Below are 22465 nucleotides of genomic sequence, written 5' to 3'. Positions count from 1 at the left end.
AGTGTCTGCGTCATTTTTAAGCAAACTTGTTTTCTTTTTCTTCATTAATCAGGGATCAGAATGGAGATTTTCATTTTCAGCTGAAATAGCCAGGGTCCAGGAATAAAGCAGGGCGGAGCGCAAACCACTCACTCACCAATTTTTCTAACGGCCGCCAGGGTGCGCCAGAGCAATAAAGGAAAGAGTGAGACAGTCGGATTTTGAATTTGTTTGCTACGCAAGAGAAAAAGTGAAAAAGTCGGAATGCCTTTGGGGTTCAAAAACAGCGGAAATCCGCGGATCCGCGGAAAATTCTGATCCCTGATTAATGTGTGGTCTATCAATCTATTAATACTTTTTGTTTAGCATATCTCAGACATAGAAGAATAATTTAAAAGTGCCCTTTAAAAACATTTAATGTACAATATCGAGTCAGCCTGTCCAGAAACATAGCAACAATTTCAAGCATTTACATGCACTTCACCCAAAGTTGAACCACTTCTTAAACTTTTCAAACATATTAAATTTTAGCTTTTTCAATAATTTCAAGCACTCACAGTATATTACCCCTGCAAACTCCAGGCTTCGAAAGTAAAATAGATTATTTTTTGTCAAGAATCAACTAAATTTGGACAAAAGTGGGACAAAACTGTGAGTTGGGATGAAATGTCTTAAATATTCTAAGACTTAAAAAGTGGTCGGCGGCGCCCTCTGTTGGCTGCGGCTGCATCGGCTCGCTACAACGGGTCAGGTGCAATCGACATTTCGTTCTGTGTACATTGTTACACAGAATGACAATACAAGGAAATTATTATTATTTATTATTATTATTTTGCACATCTTTTAATAAAAAAAAGGAAAAGTGGTGTGTGGAATATTATTCGACCCCTTTACCTCCAGTGCAGCAAATTCACCCCAGACGTTCGGTGAGGATCTCTGAATGATACAATGTTGTCCTAAATGACTGATAAATAGATAGATACTTTATTCATCCCCGCAGGGAAATTCACAATGACGATAAATAGAATAGTTTTCCTTGCACTGCGATAGTCTCAGTGTTCTTTTTTTTAGTGCAAAGAGTATCATAAAGAGCAAAGAAGACAACAAGAAAACCCTAAATACTGGAAAAGTTTGAATTCTGAATTGGATACAAAATTATTTGCCAAGCTTTAAAAATCAAGAAACACTGTGCAAGCAATCATATAGAATTGGAAGGAGCATCAGATCACACAACTCTAACAAGATCTGGCCATCTATTTTAACTTTTACCTCAAACAAACATGGAGAAAAGGTCATAATGGATGCAACAAAGAGGCACATGGGCAATCTGGATGAACTGCATAGTTAAACATCTGAGGTAAGATAGTCTGTCCGTAAGATAACGATCAGTTGTAAAAGAGATCCAGAAAGTCTAATTTAAAGTTTGCCACAAGCCACTTAGGAGACACAACAAACATGTGGAAGAAGGTGCTCTGGTCGGATGAGCCCAAACATTTTGGCCACAATGCAAATGGCGTAAAAGCAGCTCATCACCTGTAACATATCATCCACACTTTCAAACATGGTGGCGGCAGCATCATGGTTTTATTCAGCAGGTTTGGTCAAGGAAGATGGCTAAAATTTACAGTGCGTCCGGAAAGTATTCACAGCGCTTCACTTTTTCCACATTTTGTTATGTTACAGCCTCAATCCAAATTGTATTAATTTAATCTCTTATCTCAAAATTCTACACAAAATACTCCAGTATGACAATGTTTTTTTTTACTTTTTTTGAATTTATTAAAAATAGAAAACTAAGAAATCACATTTACATAAGTATTCACAGCCTTTGCTTAATACTTTGTTGATCCACCTTTGGCAGCAAATACAGCCTCATAATGGAGTATTTTGTGTAGAATTTTGAGATAAGAGATTAAATTAATACAATTTGGAATGAGGCTGTAACATAACAAAATGTGGAAAAAGTGAAGCGCTGTGAATACTTTCCGGATGCACTGTATGTGAAGATGAATGGAGCAAAATACACAAGCGTGCAGGAAGAAAACTTTTTGGAGTGTGCAAGATACAAGACTGGGACATATATTAATGTTAAAACAGGACAATGATCTAAATCATAAAGCTGAGTCAAATAAATATATCCTGGTGTAAGACGGGCCAAGTCAAAGTCGAGACATGAATCTTGGGCAGAGCTGAAGATTACTTTTCGCAAATGGTCTCAATCCAACTTTACTGAGGTCGAGCGTGTTTGCATGGAAACATGGGCAAGAATTTGAGTCTCTCAATATGCAAAACTAATCGGAAAATACCCTAAGCAACCTCCAGCTGTATTTGCAGCAATAGATGGTGTTACAAAGCATTAATGCCGAGGGCCGGATAATATTGCATGCCCCACTTTTCTGTTTATGTGTTATGTTTAAAAAAAGTATGAAATATCCAGTACATTAACATCTCATTTCACTTCACAGTTTTGTACCATGTGTTTTTGATTCTTGAAAAAAAGACTCTTTATGTTTGAACCCTTAAATGTGGCGAAAAGTCAAAATGTTTAAAGGAGGCGGAATAATTTTGCAAAGCCCATGTGACACTTGACTTAAAAATGTATTTATTGGGGTCTAGTGCACCCTCTTTCACCAGAGGACGCCAAATGGGTTTGGAATTAGGACAGCCATGTCCAAACGCCCCACACCTGTCTCTTATTACCCCAAGCCTTTATAAGGACATTTCGGATGGGGGAAGTTGTCAGGTCATCATTCATTTTTCACCATTCATACTGCCATAATCTTTTTTCAGTTTCATATTTTTTCCTTGGGGTTTTGGTTTTAGTTTTCTGGTTTGGTTAGTTTTGTTGTTTATTGACCATTTGTTACTTTGTTGATAATTTTTGTGATTAAGTTCCATTGTTTTTGAGCGCCTTGCTTCCTGCGTTTAGGTCTGAATTTCAGTAACAAGATTATTTATTCTTCATCATTAAGAACAAGGAAATGACATAAATTTAACAGTACACCTGACAAGAGTTAAAGATATGTGACTCAACATAAGCAATGAATGCTTTTTCAAACCTGTATCTGTTGGTCCCTGCTGTCAACTTCATTCTGGAGAACATCAATGACCTGCGTTTTTCCAATAAGCACCTCTTCTTTCTCATGAAGTTTTTGTTTCAAAGCCTTTAGAAGCTAACAAGAAAACAAGAACACATGCATAAAACATTTGATCAATACGCGCTTTTCAGAAAAACTCAATACTAATCACAATCGACTGATCATCAACAATTGATCTCATCACAACCTGCTCAAGATCAGCACTGGCATCAGACTTAGCAGCCAATTTGAAGAGCTCCTGTTCGTGCATCTGGTTGATTTTACTCAGCTGGGTATCTTTCTCAAGAATTATGTCTTTGAAAGTTTGTATCTAAAACCAAGGGAAAACTATCATAAGTACTGCTAACCAAAAACAAAAACGTCCCAAGCCTTTAATAAGAGTACAATAATCCTGGAATGTACTTGTAGCAGTATACAAACCCACATTGTTTTTGTACATGCTCTCTTTCTGGCTGAATTGCTCCTTTTCCGAATCTAGAAGCTCTTTCAGGCTGTCTGTCTGCTCCTGGAGCAAACTATAGCGTTCTTCTGCTTCTCCAACCTTCTTTGTAAGGCTCTGCACCAGCTGCAGAAGTTCTTGCTTTTCTCCATGGTCTTCATGGACCTGTGAAAGTAAAATACACTGCTGTTGCAACAATCAGAATATAAGACATTATTGTCACATCTTCATTTATTAATATTTATGGGATTCAATTTGAGAAGATTATTATGCAAATTGTTCGGTTAAAAATAAAAACAACAACCTTTCGCTGCGATATGATGGTCTGATCTCCAGCAATTGCTGTCTGCAAGTGAACGATGTAGGCCTCCTTCTCTACCAACTTTTTGTCCTTTTCCCTCAGCATAGTATCCATTTCTTCACCTCGTAGCAGCTGGGCTTCAACTTCTGTCCTCTGACAAAACAATGCGTTTTCAGATTTAATCAGCCATGTATTTCCCAACGTTGAACATTCATTTGAATGTAGAGATGACATTCTACTGTTGGCACTAAACGTAATAGCTAAGAAACACAAATGAAAGAATAGTGTGGTGGGTATACAATTTGTTCTTATAGTTAGGATGTTAGGTCACCCCAGTGTGTCAACGTTAACACAGGGGTGTATTTTGACAAACAAGTTAATTCAAATGAACAACCGTATGGTAGTATAGCACTGGCTGCAAAATTATGGAATCAACAGCCTTGGAGAGTATTTTTTCAATCATGATGACATAAATTTACTTTTTCAAATAACAACTGCAGTCCATCCATTATCTTCCGCCTATCAGGGATTGGGTTGCAGGGGCAGCGGCCTCAGCAGGGAAACTGAAATTTAGCTGCCTCCAAGCTTTAACGATGTTAAAGCCTTCACTCTAAAACACTATATTTGATTTATCTGTTTTTGCTTCAATCTTACCAAACTACATGCTATGATGTAGATGTAGAATGTCTGGAAGAGAGATGGACAGCATACCACTGCAATTATGCATCTGATCTAGTGGTGGGTAGGGTCACACTTAATATTTTTTAAAGCCTCACAAATTAAGGTACAGAGTTTGGTGAACAGTTCGAGAAGATTGGCATACATTATAAAGTCCTGTATCGACCCGCTAGCTCAGGGGTCGGGAACATTTGTGACTCGAAGAGCCATAAAATATATTGATTTTATTTTGGGAAAGAGCCACACCATATAATATGAGACAAATTTACTAAATTGCTAAACCCGCGCCCCAGACAAAAGCTTAGTCTTCAGCATGTTTACTTTTGATAATTTGATAAAAATCATGAAAAGAGAATAATGCCAGAGCCCGTGTCCCAAAATCAACAAACATACCACTTTAAACTTGTCTCTTTCTTGCAATTACTCAAGATCAGTTAAACTCATGTCGACCCTTTTTTTCATATATATTGGTTTCAAAACCAGATGCAAGCAGTTATTTTGTAAAAACGTCACAACATTCTGCAAACAGGGAGCCTGATGTGCTAACCTTTGGAGCAGACGGCATAGGGCGAGAGATGGGAGCGGGTGCTTGCACTTTTTGCATAGCTACATCCATCCCTCCCACTCACCCATTCAAATAACTAAGTTCTCTGCCGGGGTTTTGGCGTATTTACAGTTTGTTCTGTGGATTCATCATAAGGTATCTGAACACTGAACACAGAATATATAGTGAGCTTTTATATAAAAGAATCTTTAGCGTTGTACAGCCAAAACAAGATTTTTTAAAAATTTTTTGGGGGGATGTGACATCTTGACTGTAAATTGTAGTGAAAAACGTGCCCTATATATTCTGCGAAGTACTGCTTTGTAATTCAGCTTTGTCTTGGCTTTGCATGTATCTGAACAGGAATAATGGCTTAAGTTTTGAACGAGATGGAGAAAACTTGCATGCAATCAAATTTGTCTCTGGGCCACAGGTACTCATCGAAAGAGACATATATGGCTCGTGAGCCATAGGTTCCCGACCCCTGCGCTAGCTGCTTCTCTCCTAGAAACAAGTCTGCACCACTTACAAAGGGAGTCAGGCATGGTAAGATGAATAAAAGATTATCCTGGAGTTAGAAATATGTAGTCAAAGTTAAAGGTGAAGTCAAAAAACAGGATCATTTTTGTTTCTCTGAAAGTCTAGATGCTGTATACACAGCATGTTGAGCAAGATTGAGTGCCTAGTGTACAGACTTGTGGGTAAAGTAGACAAATTGCTGTGGATTTGGGGGCATAGTGATTGTTTAGGCTTGGAAGCGCAGGATGTTGAAGGATGTCATAAGACGTTAGATGTGTTGTCAATCAGTCCTAAAAGGCATGGCTTCTCAAGTACTGTAAGAACTAGTAGAATACTTAGGCTGGAACACAACACGTCTCCAGTGATGTGTTGAAATCCTATTTAAAGACTGGAGCCATTTCATTCACACACAGCCCTAAGAATATTTATATTGTGCTCTTTTGGGTTGTACTGGAACCTGCAACTGCAACTTTGGCCATTGGGAATTTGCTTAACTCTTTTGAAAACCCTAAGCATATACAGGAAGATTGGGAAACAGTATTTATTAGAAGACTAGATTCTACACTGACCATGGAAAGGAATTTTAATGTGTGTTGTGTTTTGTGTTAGGATTATTGAAATAGACGTATAATGCCAAACCTGTTGATTGTCAGATTTTCTTCATATCATATGTGGGTTCTCGCAGTTTATACAAGTACAGGGAAATCTACATGTTTAGATCTTACCTTCACCCAATTAAAGGCCTAACTTTGTAAAAAACAAAATAATAATAATAAAAATAAAGAATATTCTTGCCTTCTTTTCGATCTCTTTCTCACTCTTTTCAAGAAGCTGTTCGAGTTCCTCCACCTTCTTCTTTAGCAAGACAATTTTCCCCCGGGTTGCTTGCTCTCCTCCCTCTGACACACCCTATAAGAATAAAGCATATTAATAATGTTTTCGATTTATAAACAGTACGGTATATCAAAAACACTTTATGCGGGATGCATTATTTGTTCGCTCTCACATTCATACTTCTGTGCCCACTGCTGCCATCACGCATACTGACAGATTAATAAATCAATTGCACCTGAAATTGCTTACAATATACTACTGTTGTTAAAATGGCAATATCTAAAAGTGAAATAATATGGAGGAATGCCCTTCAAACCCTTACTTCATTACACCACCATTGGTTTTCATTGAAGAACTCAGTCTAGGAAAAGGGTTTATCAGTGGCCAGGTTATCATGGAGACATTTAAGTCATTATGAAATTAAAAAATAGGGAAAAAAATACAAGCTCCGTGGTCAGTGTTCACCCTGACTTGATCCATTCCGAACCGGCGTTTACAGCCTTTGGTCATGTTATTTGCAAAATATGAGTTCCTTCTTGATTTAGCAAAGTAATCATTATAGCTTTGAGCGCTTTGGAGAATAAAATAGCTTCATGACATCAAGTGCCTTTTTTACAAATTGAATGCTCTAGAATTTTATTTTCTATGCTAAAACCAATATTTCCGCTGCATTTTGTCTCCAATCACTCCATCAAAGTGCATATTAATAAAGTAAATTAACTGTACATCAAAGAGTACGGTTAAAGTGCCAACATTAATGTAATACATCATAGCTATAACTCCTGTTATTTTCAAATAAAATTTATTTTGTATTCAATTTATTCATCTAAAAATCTACAAAGGGTTTAATTTTTTAAAAAATGCAAAAGATAATTAAGTCGGGCAAAATTCATTTTTGGTGGTTCAATGGCCTTCTTATATAACAATTTGATACTTCATGCATTGCTGAGGTATTTGATTGAAAATTGTTGTCGGCAGACATTTAAAATCAAAGACGCCAAAAAGAGTGTATTGGGAACATTCCTTGTTAGATTGAGAATCAAGAGTAGGTTCAACATATCATATTACTGTAGACTACAAAAAGTATTCTTACTTTTTTGTTGTGTGTTGGTGTACTGTTGCCTCCGATCTGTTTCTTCAGTTCTTCCAGCTGCGTGGTAAGAGAAGTGATCTTGGCCTTGTTTTGAAGGCGAAACTTCGACAGTTTCGTGTCACACGCCTCCTTCTCCACCTGAGGTAGTGACAACATGGTTTGTTTCTTTTTCAATGTGGCATATAATTGAGTCAAATTTTCAGCACTGCTTTTCAGTTTTATGCTGGGACCAGCTTTATATTACCTTGACCAATGTTGCAGGTAAAGCAATACTTAGTAATGCATTGAGACAATTTGGGGCTTTTTAAAAGTATCCATTTCTGTAAACCATTTATATGCTTTTTAGTCTTGTTCAAGATACTAATAGTGTATCCATGCATTACTCATATTGATTGTTGTCTATTTTGATTGAGGCCAGGAAAATATAAATACTGTGCCATGCAAGTACTTTACCACCTTGAACTTTTCAAACTTTTGCCAGATTTCAGGCTTCAAACGTAAAAGAAAACTTATATTATTTATCAAGAATAAACAACAATTGGCATACAACAGTAAGGTGGGATTACATTTATTGAACACTTTATACTAAAATAAAAAAGGGAAGTGCAATATTTTTCTGCCCCATGACTTTCACGCTCACCCCTGAATGATGCGATGACTGACTGATGAATATGAATAGAATTCATTGGTGCGTAACCATGGCTTTGTATAATTGCAACTTCTCTCCGATAGTCTGAGGATTTGGTTTGAAGTAAAGAGAGCATCATGAAGGCCGAACATCATGCCAGGCAGGTCCGTGATAGGGTTGTGGAAAAATTTAACCCGGATTTGGATACCAAATAATTTTCCAAGCTTTTAACATCTCAAGGGACACTGTACAATCAATTATATTGAAATGGGAGTATTGGAACACTGCAGATCTATCAGGCCGTCCCTCGAAATCAGGCATGTAAAACATAAGACCCGCAGGCTAGATCCTACCTTAAAATTCTGTCAAAAAAGAAGCAAGTCTAGCTCATTTCTATCAAAAATTTGTGGTAAGTATGTGTGCATCACAGTTATGAGGTCATGAGATCGAACCTTCCTGTGTGGAGTTTTCATGTTCTTACCGTGCTTGCGTGGGTTTCCTCCGGCCACTCCGGTTTCCTCCCACATTCCAAAAACATGCATGCAAGGTTAATAGGCCTGTCTACATTGTTCCTAGATTTGAATGAGCAAGTGAGTTGTCCATCTCCTTGTGCCCTGAGACTAGCTGGCAACCGCTTCAGGGTGTCCCTTGCCCGAAGATAGCTGGGATGGGCTCCAGCACGCCCGTGACCCTACTGAGGATAAGCGGTGCAGATAATGGATGGATGGATATACTGTAGTTACATGTAATTTCCCTACTGTGCTTCTACATTTGTATTTTTATTTTACTATAGCTACTATGTAATGTATTTTACTTAGGCAAAGCATGTGTGCCAATAATGTAGGACTTCTTTTATGTGTAAAGGTGACATATTTTCATACAGTATTTTGTTTTCTGTGAACTTCAGAAGAACAAATTTATTCATGGTGAACACACTTATAATCATATAGACACTTTCTTCCCTAACTATACTGGAAGTCGTCAGTATTATGGTTCTCATAACAATATTGTTATTATATTCATTTATCTATAATAGATTTTTAAAAGAGAAAGATTGATTGACTCATTGATAAAGTAAAGCTCTATTTTCTCCAACACTACTTTTCAGGGACATGTTAAGCAGAGCTGTATAATATAATCCCAAACAAAAATAACAAAAATAATTGGGACTTTTTGCATGTTTTTGTTTACTTTTTTTATATGGCATGTTGCAAAAAAATATTAGTTATCTTAGTCTTTAGAGCAAGATTTTATTGGTTATCGCTATCAGAAGGGAAAAAAAGTTGTCATGCACCCAAGCCAAGTAATTATATATTACTAATGGATAAATTAAAGTCAGCAATTTTTACAGAAGAATTATAATTTTACTATCAACTTCATGGCCTAAAATGGAACTAACACTAATCAGATTGCGTGCCAGAGAGAACAGATGGATGGATAAAGCCACATCACAGAGACCTTGAGTTGTTCATCTTTGGTGCGCAGTGTTGCATCCTTCTCCCGAATCAGCTCTTTAAGCTGAGTGACGAGCTTTTCACTTTGCAGAAGTCTGTCTGTCATTTCTTCAGCTTGGACCTCTCCACTTCTGAAGTCTCCTTGAGGAGAACCAAGGGCCTGGAAGAGGATGCAGTAAAAAATGTGAGTGTCCACATTTCGAGGTAAGTTGGGGCCCAAAAAAATTCAGCCGACTTGATCCAGGTCCGCGGGTATTAAAAGTAGACATAGCTCAAATCTGACCTATTTACTTGATTTTCAGGCCCGAGCCCAAAGGAAGCACCCAATTTTGTATTTGTGAGGACCAAATATTAGGAAGGAGAGGGGATGCGTCAGTCAGACCTGGATGAAGAGACACCCCAAGAAAAGGGCCAGCCCATTTATACGCGGAGGCTCTGTGCCCCTGTTTAGTAGTTCGATAGCATTTACCATACAATGCCTTATCGTATTTATTTGTCCTCAGTAAATGAAATAGTGCACTGTGTTAACAATGGGGGTCAATAAATTATCACAAAAAAATTTAGAGCAAGGTCTTCTATCTAACGTTCAATCTGTGTAGATCGAATGTGTCAAATGCAACCAGAATAGTTGAGCAAATGCAAGGGGGAAATTGCCTTTCCAAGTGTTTAGCAAATAGCAACTAATAGATCGGTGTTTCTTATGATCATGTAAGTTAAATGACCGGCTGATGTATTTTCTCACTGGCCACGAATGACACAAATGATTTCAAGTTGTACACAGATACTTACCCCGCCTGAGCCAGACTCTCCCTCATCATTGGAAAACCACTTCAGCATGATTCAGGACCTTAAAACACAGTAAACAAACATTAACGATTCTAAATCTGTCAATTGGCCTAGAGTTTTCTATTGTCTTATATTCATCATTTAGAATACACAATGGGCACTCAACTTTAATTTTGGGTGTGTACTTACATACAGACTAACAATACCGCTTTTTTTGTCATAACGATTACACACACATATTTATTCTTTATTTTGTATTACTTTTTAATTACTTTCTATTTTATTTTTATTGTTTGTTAATGCAACATCCATTGCAGCCTGGTCATCCGGGAAGGGGGGGTTACCTCATGTGCGGTCCATTCTCAAGGTTTCTTCATTTTCCTCATGCTGAGGTTTTTGAGTTTTTCCTTGGCCCCATGTAGATTTTAGATCAGATGGTGTAATAATAGTCTGTAGTTTGCAATAGTTTGTTCAGGGCAGCCCTTTGAGACTCCTTGTGATTAAGGGCTTTACAAATAAACGTGACTTGACGTAAAATACTTTATTCGATCAGTAGAGCTGCAATAAAATAATCAAATTTACAAAATTAAATCACATCCCCAAATCTAAAGCAATAACCATTGTACTCATGACACAGCAAACTTAAGTTGGGGCTTTTTATTATAAATGCCAGAGCACACCAATAGGTATTTACTATAGCACATATCCTTGATTTAAAAAAGAAAATACTAAAAATATTCCCAACATTTTGAGCTCCAGCAAGTTAATAATTGTCACTGAGCAATTCAACCCTCTTGACGAAGGGAAAGAAAATCTGGTGTGACCGGTTTTGTCCCACATACTGAAGAAAACTCTCTCTATTCTATTATCTATTTATCATCTATGGTGGAAATTAGTATGAGAAGTAATCTATTACACGTGGGCAAGAAATTTACCAACACAGATTGGGGTTTTTCGAGATTAGATTTAAAAAAAATGTATTTAATGAGCTATAGGCAAACGCAAGGCTTTGAGCACCAAAAACTGAAAACTTTAACACACTGCCAATTTTGAGAAGATATGACAAAAAGTAACTTCAGTGTACCAATACTTGATAACGCTAAATAGTTTATCGTGATATAGCCTCGAAATGACTGCTTCCTTCCGAGCAACCTTATTGCTAACGTGCCTCCGAGCTAAGTTGGCCATTTTAAGAGCTCTAAATCTATAGAAGCTTTAGTTACATATTTAGACAACTTAATGTCATAAGTTGATTAAAGTTGATTAAAAATAGTTAGTCAATTCATCTCGCTACCTTAATGCTAACACAACTAGCATCAGACTCCACTAAAAAGGTGAGCGCTTTCAGGCTACGCCAATTAATCATCAAATTTACTTACCAAACGAACACGTTTATGAGGAATCCATTTATGAAAGTATCATTCTTTTTCATCAACAATGACGTTGCAAGGAAAACATCCAAATAAATTGAGCAGAATTGTCAACACAACAGCTGAGGAATTAGCGCATGCGCACATTCCTCGGCTGCGCTATCATGCGGCCCACAAGTGGTGCGCGGATCGATACAATTCTCGATATTACCCACACGATGCAAATTCTTTGATCGGATCGATTCTACTGTCTTGGGAAGGTCGATTCTATTTTCTGGTATTGTCCTTGGGAAAGTAACATATCGTTATTGATAATAATAGTTATTATTATTACTATTAAATGGTACAAAATGCTGCAGCGAGGCTTTTAACTAAGACCAGAAAGATTGATCACATTACCCCGATTTTAGCTAACCTGCATTGGCTCCCTGTTAGCTTAAGATTCGATTACAAGGTTCTGTTGGTAGTCTGCAAAATCACGCATGGGCGTGCTCCCTCACATCTTTCAGATTTAATTTCCCCCTATGTCCTGGTCCCGAGCCTTCGCTCTGGAAATGCTGGTCTACTAGTGATCCCAAGAGCCAAGAAGAGATCCGCAGGTTTGAGAGCATTCGGGCCCTGGTGTTGAGGAATGCTCTTCCCCCTGAGATTCGATTTGCAACCTCAGTGGAACTGTTTAAATCGAGGCTTAAAACAGACTTCTTTACTTGCCCTCTTGTTGCTTTTAGATCATGGATGGTGTAATAATAGTCTGTGGTTTGCAATAATCTGTGGTGTGTGCAGCCCTTTGAGACTCCTTGTGATTAAGGGCTATACAAATAAACATGACTTGACTATTGGCTTTGCTATACGATTAAGTTAGACTAAGGGCGATTTTGTAGAGCTTTATTGTTCTATATTCTTTATCAATTATCCAATATCCGTTGTCGGTCAATTCACAATACACTACTAAGCCAAGAGGCCCAGACACTTGCTCCCAGCCAAAAGGCTAGGTCAAGGTCCTAGCCAAAGGGGCCGGGCAGCAATCAGTGCGAATGCACCATTCCCGGAGGTACTGCGATACATGGCCGATGCGTGGAGTGGACAGAGCAAGCTCTTATTCCATCTCCCAATTGCAAAAATCGAGAAGGTATGTGCAATATCCAGACCAGGCTGTATCATGGTATCTCCCAGGAGTTCCGTCCTAGCCCACCCAACACATATCGACACAGTCCAAAACCTACAGACATAATAATAACACTAGTTTTTAAAATAGAGGAAGGCTTTTTTTTTGTTTGTTTTTTTTTGCTTACCTCATTTCCGGCGCCCCCTTGATTGACGGTGCCCATAGCATTTGCCTATACTGTACAGTACTGCCCTGGTACAGCCCTCCCCCTTTCACCGCTCCAACTACTCTCTAAGTCACTGGTGTCAAACAGGCGGCCCGCGGGCCAGATCAGACCCTCTGAGGGGTTGAATCCGGCCCGCGAGACAACACTCAGAAAAGCGCAAGAGAAAAACAAGCTGCAGGTTATGAAATGAAATATGTCAACTTGATGTTGCCAAAGCCAGGTGCCTCTCACAAAGACACTGTACTTGTATTTATTCTCTCTCTCTCTCTCTCTCTCTCTCTCTCTCTCTCTCTCTCTCTCTCTCTCTCTCTCTCTCTCTCTCTCTCTCTCTCTCTCTCTCTCTCTCTCTCTCTCTCTCTCTCTCTCTTCCACCCCTTTTCTCCCACTCTCTGTCTCTGTCTCTTTCACTCTGTGTCTGTCTTTTTCTCTTCCTTTGATGCTCTTTGTTTCTTTCTCTCTTTGTGTCTTTTTAACTTATTTTGCTCTAACTTCATTTTTTCCCTTTCTCTCTTTTCTCTTTCTCTCTTCCTACCCTTCGCGCTTTCTTTTCTCTTTTCTCCTCTTCTGTCTTTCTGTTTCTCATTGGATTTCTTTCTTCCTCTCTCTCTTCTTTCCCCCTCTCTCACGACTTCTGTTTTTATCTCTTTTGTTTCTCACGCTCTATCCCTCTCTCTCTTTCTTTGTCCCGCCCTCTCTCTTCCTTTACCTTCCTCTTTCTCTTATTTCTTTATCTCTCTTTTTCTTTCTCTTCAATCTACTAGTCCGGCCCCCGACAGAATGTTTGTTCTACCGTGTGGCCCCTGAGTTAAAATTATTTTGACACCCCTGCTCTAGAGCCACATGCGGGTCTTTGCGCTCCCTGACGCGTTGTCAAAAATATTCAGGGCGGGTTTGGCTCCAGGCCCAAGATCTTACCTATAACATGAGTAAACCTCAACCATTAGAGACAGAATGTAAAAGGAAAACAGAAAATCACATAGTTTGATTTCTAAAGAATTTATTTCCAACTTAGAGTGCAAGATCGTCTCTGCTGGCCTAAATATATATCTGAATCATGTGATGTAATTATATTTTGTTCATGAATACTTAACTAATTCCAAATTACTCTTCAGCTTTTGTTGTGTAAAACACTTTATACCGGAAAAACACAGGAAACTGAAATAAAATATTTACACATCCACAAAAAGAAGACAAAGTAAAAAAACATTATAACCTTTTATACTCAACATGTTTAAAGTCAATAACACAGAATCCCTGAAAAATAACATCCATATTGAACAAAAAAAGCATCTCAATGGAATGGGCTCTTGATTGTTAGGGAGCCGTCTCCTCTGATTCACTTCCAAGAGCCGGTTTATACAGCCTGTTCATCCATGAACGATACATCCATAAAGACCATCACTAAAGGCCTATTTTTGAAGTGCACAGTCGGCCACTGATTACTTTAAGTTTCTTCTGTCTTATAAAGTTGACACAAAATAAATAAAACATTGCAAAAAATGGTTTCGTTATATTGGCAAGATATGTATGTATTGTGGTACCCATTAACAGTATGCACCAGCCTCATAAAACACAGTGACAAGAGGTGATAAAAAGTACAAGCAAAAAAGAACCGGTGAAAACTCAATTAGACGAGGTAGAGACAAGATAAGCAGAGGAAACAAACTTCAGCCTGCTATATGCAGTATTTAAAATTCACAGGTTGTTGAAATCCGCAATTACACTAGTATTCAAAATGATAGCCAAAGGTGAAGCAAAATAAATAGAATTTTTAAACATGGGAAGTCCACACATATGGTAGAATAAGTGAGAGTCATGAATGTAGGTGTTATGAGGCAGAGATCTTCTCTTGTTGGTCAATAAACCAGTCGCAGGGTGCAAAATCCAAACTAAGCTGATTCATTATCCATGGGTCCTTTTCCGCTCCTTCGATAAACTCTTCCAGAGAAATTTGACCTTCACAATAAAAAGGAGGCAATGCAAGTGACACAAGGTTTTCATAATTATTGAATATTTTTCATGGATTTAGTGTCAGTATTCAATTCACTCTATATTTACAGCATTTTTGCCACCATAAGGCGCACCGTTACAAAAATAAACATGGGCTTTGGATACAATCTGCGCGAACTCACTTACCCTTTTAACACTCCAATGGTGCCCTCTATTACAATTGTTAAGGCCCGAGACAGATTTCTGATCCTTGCCTACAGAGGGATGTTTCACAACCAGGACGGAATCAGGACCCAAATGCGTAGCGTTAATCACAAGTTTATTGATAGAAAGAGGAAGGGCAACGCCCGCAATCCGGTGCTCGCTGGTCGCAAGAAGCAATACGCTCATGCAATCGGATCGTGATCCGAATACGAAAGTGGATCTTCCGTAGTGGAAGACGGCGGTGTCAGGGACGGAAAAAACAAGTCGATAGCCAGGACAGGACAGCAACAACGTGGTCGGAATCAAAAACGGCTCGTTAGCCGGGACGGGAGAGCAGATGTGGTCAGAATCAAAGAACATGTCGGAGACGGAGACAAACGGGGAGATCGGAAACGGAAAGGTGGAAAAATGGGTGCAAAAACGGGACAGGCGGAAGTCAGGGTCAAATTGCTTGCCTTGTAACAACAGAGGTTCACTGACAGACTGACAACCGGAGAGTGAAAGGATTGGGTTTAAAAAGGGACAGGGAACCAATCAGGTAGCGGGCACAGGTGATGCTTATCTGTAATCATGACAGGATAGGCCCTACCAGGCTGTACTTGCCCAAGACCCACCACAGGAAATGGTGCCCCTACCACCCTAGTGGTTAAGGGATCCAACCATCATCAACTAAAACACGAAGGGCTCAAAAGGGCGCATCACACATTTTGAAGGAAATCAAATACTTTTATGGCGCCTTATAGTCGTGAAAACACGGTACTTGAAATTTTGTTTGATACAACTTACTGTCTTTATTTTTGTCCACTTGGGTAAATATTCTGTCGCAGATATCCTCAATGTTTTCGGGGGTCTCCGGGTCATTATGTTTTTTTAATTTGTAGATAATCTGTAAAAACAAAACACATTCAAGATTTTAGTGGGTAGGGGTAGTAAACATGACTAGTTTTTAAGTTGTTTTACATAACAAAGTCAGTAAGATCAAATTGATCCAATCAGTGGGCCCGTCCAGTTTCCATCCATCCGTTTTCTGATCTGCTTATCCTGACAAGGTCTCAGAGTGCTGGAGCCCATCCCAGCTCTCACTCTCACACTCACTCTCTCTCTCTCTCTCTCTCTCTCTCTCTCTCTCTCTCTCTCTCTCTCTCTCTCTCTCTCTCTCTCTCTCTCTCTCTCTCTCTCTCTCTCTCTCTCTCTCTCTCTCTCTCTCTCTCTCTCTCTCTCTCTCACACACTCTCAATTTTTTTTCCTTACCTTTTTTGGTCACTCAATTCCTAGCTTTAATTTCCACCCCACACCTGGTGTCACTTGTCCTGATTACCCTCCAATCACTCCTCTCCCTCTTCACTGTTTCAACACTCTTTCCTCAGCTAGGTGCTAGTTCATTGATTGCCTATCTTGTCACAATCTAAAACCTCTTGTCACAGTATTGTTGTGATCCCAATGTACTGAATCCGTGCCTGCCCTTCTGGAACATGAGTACCACGTGCTGTAATTTTGGACTGTCACCGTTGCTGCCTCTTGTATCACCTAATGCTGTCCCCGCTGGTGCAGATACTGTTGCCTCGATACCTGATTTCTCATGTATCAAACCCTGCCTGAAATAAAGATCACTGAGCTAATCTATGTCTGCATTGGGATTCTGCAATCCCGAGTGGCGCCCTCACATAAACATGCAAACTCCACAAAGGGAGGCTCGTAACTGGAATTGAACCTGCAACCTCTGAACTGTGGGGCAGACATGCTAACCACATATCCCCCAAGCCCCAGGTAGGTCCATTTTGACTGAGTTTAAAATATATACTGTACATGTGATGTAGATTTGAATAAGATGTACAGTCATACCTCTAAAAAAGAGTACCTCCAAGATGCAATAATTTCTTTATACAAAATTTATTTGGAGAAGAATCTTGCTCGACATACTAAGGAAAATCCAAGTTACGAACATTCCTAGAGGCTACCAATAGAGACTGCTCACAGCTCAAGAGCAGTTACAGCTTGTCCCAGTTTGAGCATGCACATTCCGCCATCAGATGCTTGATCCCGTGCCCTTGGGTATATTCCGGCATTCTGACAGCCAGCTCCACTATAAATATCCCGGCTTCCCTCTTTTCTTTTCTTGACTGTCTTGGATTCATGAAGCCTTTCAACCATTTTGATTCCTGAAGTCTTTCTACTGTTTTGATTCCTAGAGCCTCTCACTCTCCAAAATGTCAATCCTTTCCCTTCCACGTTCCAGTTTTCATTCCACTATCGTCCACCCTAGCCATCTTTCTTAAATGTATTCCCAAACCCTTACCCCATTATTTTTTATTCACCCACAAGGCCCCCTCTCTGGTTTAACTCACAAGCCTCCCTTTCAAGATCACCTCCTCTGCTATCCTGGTCGCACTTCCCTTTCTTACCGGTAAAGTTTTTTTTTGTTGCTGTTAAAATTAAAGTCCATTCTAGTGGGGTTAGACCACATCCCTTGTGTCTCGCGTTTGGGTCTGTCTGACACCTCGTGACAGAGTCTGTGATTGGAAAAGGTTAGGGAAAATGCACCTGTAGAGATTTTGGGCAAATATTATATCTTTCAATAGCTCTTTAATTTGTATAGTGTGGTGAGTTCATTTGCCCAAAAATGTAAATCATTTTTTGCCCATTATTTACAAATATTGTTTTTATGATTTAAAAAAAGATCAATTGTTATTATAATATGCAGGGTAGGCTACCTAAGTAGTCTGGATGATAACGTATAATACTGAAAAACAAAGCAAACATTTTTGAGTTGAGATTCTATTACTGATCTGGACTGCCTCAGAACATAAAGTCTCGATCTGGTCCCAGGGCCAAACTGAGTTTGAGGTCCCTGGTTTGCAGTGAAAGGTCATTATGAAATGTGCATTTTTAGGAGATAGTCCATAAAACAGCTAGTATCTGGAATGTCTACAATTAGCCTCACAAATTGCTCTTGCATTCTTGTTTAGTCAAAGTGTCATGATTACTGATTCGGGGCACCTGTGGCTGCCCCGTTGGTGCCAACAGCCACGGGACCTGATTGGCTGTTGGACTCTTTTTAAACTCCCTTCTTCCGAAAAGAACCCGTCAGACGGTCTGTGAACCTATGCTCTCAGCTAGGCAAGCTTTTGTATTCTCCGACACTATCCTGCCCTGTTTCCTGCCTGATACCTGTTGCCGACCTCTTTTCTGGACCTGTTTCTGTTTTTGCTCCTCCGCCCCAGCCATCGACCTGTTTTTCTCGCTGCCAACGACTACCCTTGCTCGACACGGAAGTGACACTTCTGCGTTTCTGTTATCTGCTACCCGAGACCGACGATCATCAGATCGTGGATGCAAGCACCGTTCTCTTTCTTGATAAAAACTGAGTAAAACGAACGCAATTGGGTCCCGTCTCCGTTCCTCGTCCGTGACACAAAGTCACGTCTAATGGTAAAGTATGTAGCAACAGCCTTTTGTATCTGATTATTTTAAGTCGAGTCACATTTATTTGGATAGCCTTTAATCACAAAGAGTCTCAGAAATCTACCACACGTCAGGCGAGAGGATGTGCACCCTTTGAAATAGCATACTTTTAGTTTAGTTCTACTTTCTCTATAAAAAAATATTAAATGTATTTTGGGGCTTCAATGACGATAAAGTCAACAACAAAATACAGTTTTCCTGTATACATTGTGAGACTGTAATGGATACAGTCTACACATTGTACATATGGAGTTGTATTTATAACTCTTTGGACATATTTGACACATTTCCCAGACCCAAATCACACAAAAAAAGCTTGAATTAACAACAAAAACAAACCCCATTATTACAAACCTTGAGAAGATGCCTCACTTCTCCTCTGTCCAGACGGCCATTGCCATCACTGTCGAACACCTTGAATGACCATTTGAGTTTGTCCTCTAGTTTTCCTCGTAAAACCAGATGAACAGCTGCCACATATTCCATGAAGTCTAACTTTCCATCCTAAGAACAATGACCACAACCGAAAAAAACAATTATTTAAATGTTTCAAATTCAATAGACTGTTATATTAAATTCCTTCAAGAGTTAGCACTTATTTATTGCATTACTAATACTTTACCTTATTTGTGTCGAATGATCGAAAGACATTCTCCATGTAGGCTGCTTCTGCTTCTGACGATTCGTTATTGACTCGAAATATTTTTTTGAATTCATGCAAGTGTAGATTACCACTTGGACATTCACTCGCAAATCTACGATACAGCGCCTGGATATTTTGAAGGGTAACTTCCTTGTCACTACCACTTTGTGCTTGGCCCATAATTTCAAACAAAATCATACAAAAATGTTCAACCTTCCAAAAAAATATATAAGAATTGTCAAGCAACATCACTGTGCATTACCAATTACTCTAAAGTTACCCTGAAGATTAGGTAGTCCAAAACTAGTTATTCTTCTATTCAAGCAAAACCACATATATTACTGCAACAGATGCAATTGAAGTTATTGTGAGCGCTAGAGGGAATGGTCGTATGTGCAAAAGTGTTGGACACAGCTCCCAGGGATTAGGGATTATGTCAAAGTCCAACCTCTATTTGGTCTTAGTTCAACAACTAATACCCTAAAGATGTCCTGTGTATAGCTGACTGGACTAAAGGTGGATGTAGGAGGGGGCGGGGGAGAAAATTGTCAAAAAAATAAATTAAAAAATGAAAAAATATATAGTCCAGACAAAATTCACGGTTGACGAGGTACAGGAGGTGAAATTGAAAGCAACAATCTGACAGCTTCCACTGATGGCGCAGTCATTATAGACTGCACTTGGTTCTTAGCAAGGGTCAGGGATGGGCGATGAGAGGCAGGTGTGGAGATCCTCCAGTCCACCTGCCCGTTAGCACCCTCTGGAGGACAGTGGCTGTCTGTCCGTTTGATAGATATGTTAAATAGATGTATAGAAAATAAGATTAAGCGTTTTATTCTGGACTAATCTACATTACTGCCAGAATTGGAGTGATCTTAATGAAGCTAAAAAATAAATTAATTAATGCCCGGGCCTTATAAAAAACAAAAGTTCAAAAAACTCTTGGAAAGACACTGCCATTTTAGTGGGTGTTTTCATAGAGACGATTTAAATCAGAGGTAGGCAATTCAAAATGTTCAAAGAGCCACATTGGAACCCAAAAACATTTTTCCGGAGCCGCAAAAAAAATCTAATAAAATAATATTGAATAGAAGCCTACTATCAAAATGATTAAGTTGGATGCAGTGCATCTTCGGGAAGATGATGCACCACGTGGCTTCTCTGTTTTAAGATAATGCCTTAAGTTTTATTTCATTATGATATCTATGAATTACAATATGTTTCATTGCTTTGACAAAAGTAAAGAATTGCAATCACGAAATCCATCAGTATCCTGGAGCTGAATGTCCTTGATTAGTTGTTTGATGATGTTGCTAGTTAGCATGTTGCTACAGAGCGCAAACGTATCAAGTCTTGAGTATCAGTGTTGATGACAGCCGCTTGCCTCACTGGTGACGCTTGCCTTTCGAAAGGAGTGGAGCTTGGGCCACACAACAACACCGGAGAGTGGAAAGGAAGAGTAAAGCGGAGGAGAATACGTCGCAGTTCAGCTTGTCATTCGTGAACTCGTAGGAGCTCCTCGTTGAAATGAAATTTCTATTCCACACATTCTTACAGGACTGGACAAATGCTAAGTGTCTGTGTCATGTTTATCTTCCCACAGAAATCACATTCAAATAAATATATATTTTCATCCCAAATCTTTTTCAATGTGTAAACGTTTTTGGAAAAGTTCCAGGTAGCCGCTCGGCAGCGTTAAAGATCCACATTTGGCTCCTGAGCCGTGTGTTGCCAACACTTGAGTTAAGTGAATACAGTAAATGGGAAGCCGTTTACAGCTACCGTTGTTGGCGAGGCAGGACAAGCAGCCGTTGATCAGAAACAGGGTGCTCTCAAGCAGAGGTAAGATCTTAAAGCCGAGCCTAAACCGACCCATTCATCCATCCATTATCTACACCGCTTGTCCGCAGTAGGGTCGCTGGGGTGCTGGAGTCCATCCTAGCCATCTTTGGGCAGTGGGCAGGGGACACCTTGAACTGGTGTGCCTGACCCGACCTGAATATCCACGTTTAAATTTCCTAAAATATCAATCATAACTTTTGAGTGTGGGCCGGGCTTCTCTCTCGCTGACTTAATTTTTATCTTTCAACTGTCATTGTTCTTTGTTTCTTTTTCTTTATGGAGGATACGCGTGATGGACCCCGTACCTCCACTCTGCGTCCACACACTCGTCTGAAGTCATGTTTTGTATTAAACATGTATAAGATAGTGATACCTGAAATATGGAAGTTTGCAAACAAAAGAAATAAATAAATACAAAGAAATCTAGTCAAGGGCATTCGTTTAGTGTTGGCATTGGTGGCTACATAGAGTGTTTTTTTAAGTTTTCACACAACATTGATGGGGGAAAAAAACAATGATTGTGTGAGAATGGTGGTGACATAGTGCATTTTTTCAAGTGATCATTTAATATTGGTGTGGGAAAAAAAAACAACGATTGCTCGATATTGGTTGGAACACGTCCCTTTCAGCCGTCCTAATACTATGCTCTTAAATCTAGTAGTCCTTTTTCAAATAACATTACATGAGTGCACTGTTCTGACATAAATTCAAACTACAGACCTTTATTTGAAACAAGCATATGGTACTTTAGGCCTAACATTAATGGAGCAGGAATAGCTCCCCAAACCTTTCTTCCAAAAAATTCTACCATGGAGCAGCTGCGGTGTTCGCCTTCGACTATTTCACATGGATTTTACATCAAGTCAAGTCATGTTTATTTGTATAGCCCTTAATCACAAGAAGGGCTGCACAGACAAAAGATAAGTACAGACTACAGAGTATTATTACACCTTCCCTTGATCTATAACCTACATGACGGCAAGGAAAAACTCAAAACTTCGGCATGATGAAAACAAAAAAAAACCTTGGGAAGGGACCGCGCATGAGGTAATTCCCTCCCAGGATAACCAGGCTGCAATAGATGTTGCATTAAAAAAACAATAAAAATAAAATATAAAATAATTGAATCATAATATAGAATATAAAATAATTGAAGTAAAATATATAGTATATAAATCAAAAAATAAAATAAAAATAATGACCAGGTTGTAATGGATTTAGCATTAACAAACAATACACATACATTGTCGTTCAAAAGCTATAGTACATAAGTGTGTTTAAGTCTAGATTTAAACAGTCACTAATGTTGC

At 39.1% G+C, this 22465-nt stretch overlaps 2 protein-coding genes across 3 annotated transcripts in view; both read right to left on the bottom strand.

Moving 5' to 3' along the window:
• The window catches only part of LOC148367217 (uncharacterized), a 46838-nt gene extending 34972 nt beyond the window's left edge, over positions 1–11866 (bottom strand). For both annotated transcript variants that reach the window (XM_088334042.1, XM_088334043.1), the window contains exons 1-9: positions 11733–11866; positions 10357–10414; positions 9572–9727; positions 7486–7623; positions 6354–6467; positions 3821–3970; positions 3502–3681; positions 3265–3387; positions 3039–3152 (exon numbers count right to left, since the gene is read on the bottom strand). In XM_088334042.1, coding sequence (XP_088190168.1) covers positions 3039–3152; positions 3265–3387; positions 3502–3681; positions 3821–3970; positions 6354–6467; positions 7486–7623; positions 9572–9727; positions 10357–10404 — 1023 coding nt within the window. In that variant the 5' untranslated portion in view covers positions 10405–10414; positions 11733–11866. The remainder of the gene's footprint in view (positions 1–3038; positions 3153–3264; positions 3388–3501; positions 3682–3820; positions 3971–6353; positions 6468–7485; positions 7624–9571; positions 9728–10356; positions 10415–11732) is intronic.
• Positions 11867–14081: 2215 nt separating this feature from the next.
• Positions 14082–19684, bottom strand: LOC148367216 (guanylyl cyclase-activating protein 2-like). The gene is made up of 4 exons (XM_088334041.1): positions 19293–19684; positions 19025–19174; positions 15995–16094; positions 14082–15010 (listed from the first exon to the last, which is right to left on the bottom strand). The coding sequence occupies exons 1-4, from the start codon at positions 19560–19562 to the stop codon at positions 14883–14885; spliced, it is 648 nt and encodes a 215-aa protein (XP_088190167.1). The 5' UTR covers positions 19563–19684; the 3' UTR covers positions 14082–14882.
• Positions 19685–22465: the final 2781 nt, after the last annotated feature.

The sequence above is a fragment of the Urocampus carinirostris genome, chromosome 4, assembly GCF_059441175.1.
Source record: "Urocampus carinirostris isolate Australia breed hairy pipefish chromosome 4, RoL_Ucar_1.0, whole genome shotgun sequence".
Classification (NCBI taxonomy): domain Eukaryota; kingdom Metazoa; phylum Chordata; class Actinopteri; order Syngnathiformes; family Syngnathidae; genus Urocampus; species Urocampus carinirostris.
The sequence above is the reverse complement of the archived record's forward strand: the minus strand, read 5'-3'. Positions and strand labels throughout refer to the sequence as shown.

What these genes read in the sequence shown, in the direction of transcription:
- LOC148367216 (XM_088334041.1), bottom strand. Translation starts at nt 19,562, where the DNA reads ATGTTGCTTGACAATTCTTATATATTTTTTTGGAAGGTTGAACATTTT. An exon ending in GATCATTCGACACAAATAAG is followed by an intron (nt 19,175 to 19,292) that starts GTAAAGTATTAG and finishes CATTGTTCTTAG; the next exon opens with GATGGAAAGTTAGACTTCAT. An exon ending in AGTGGACAAAAATAAAGACA is followed by an intron (nt 15,011 to 15,994) that starts GTAAGTTGTATC and finishes TTTATTGTGAAG; the next exon opens with GTCAAATTTCTCTGGAAGAG.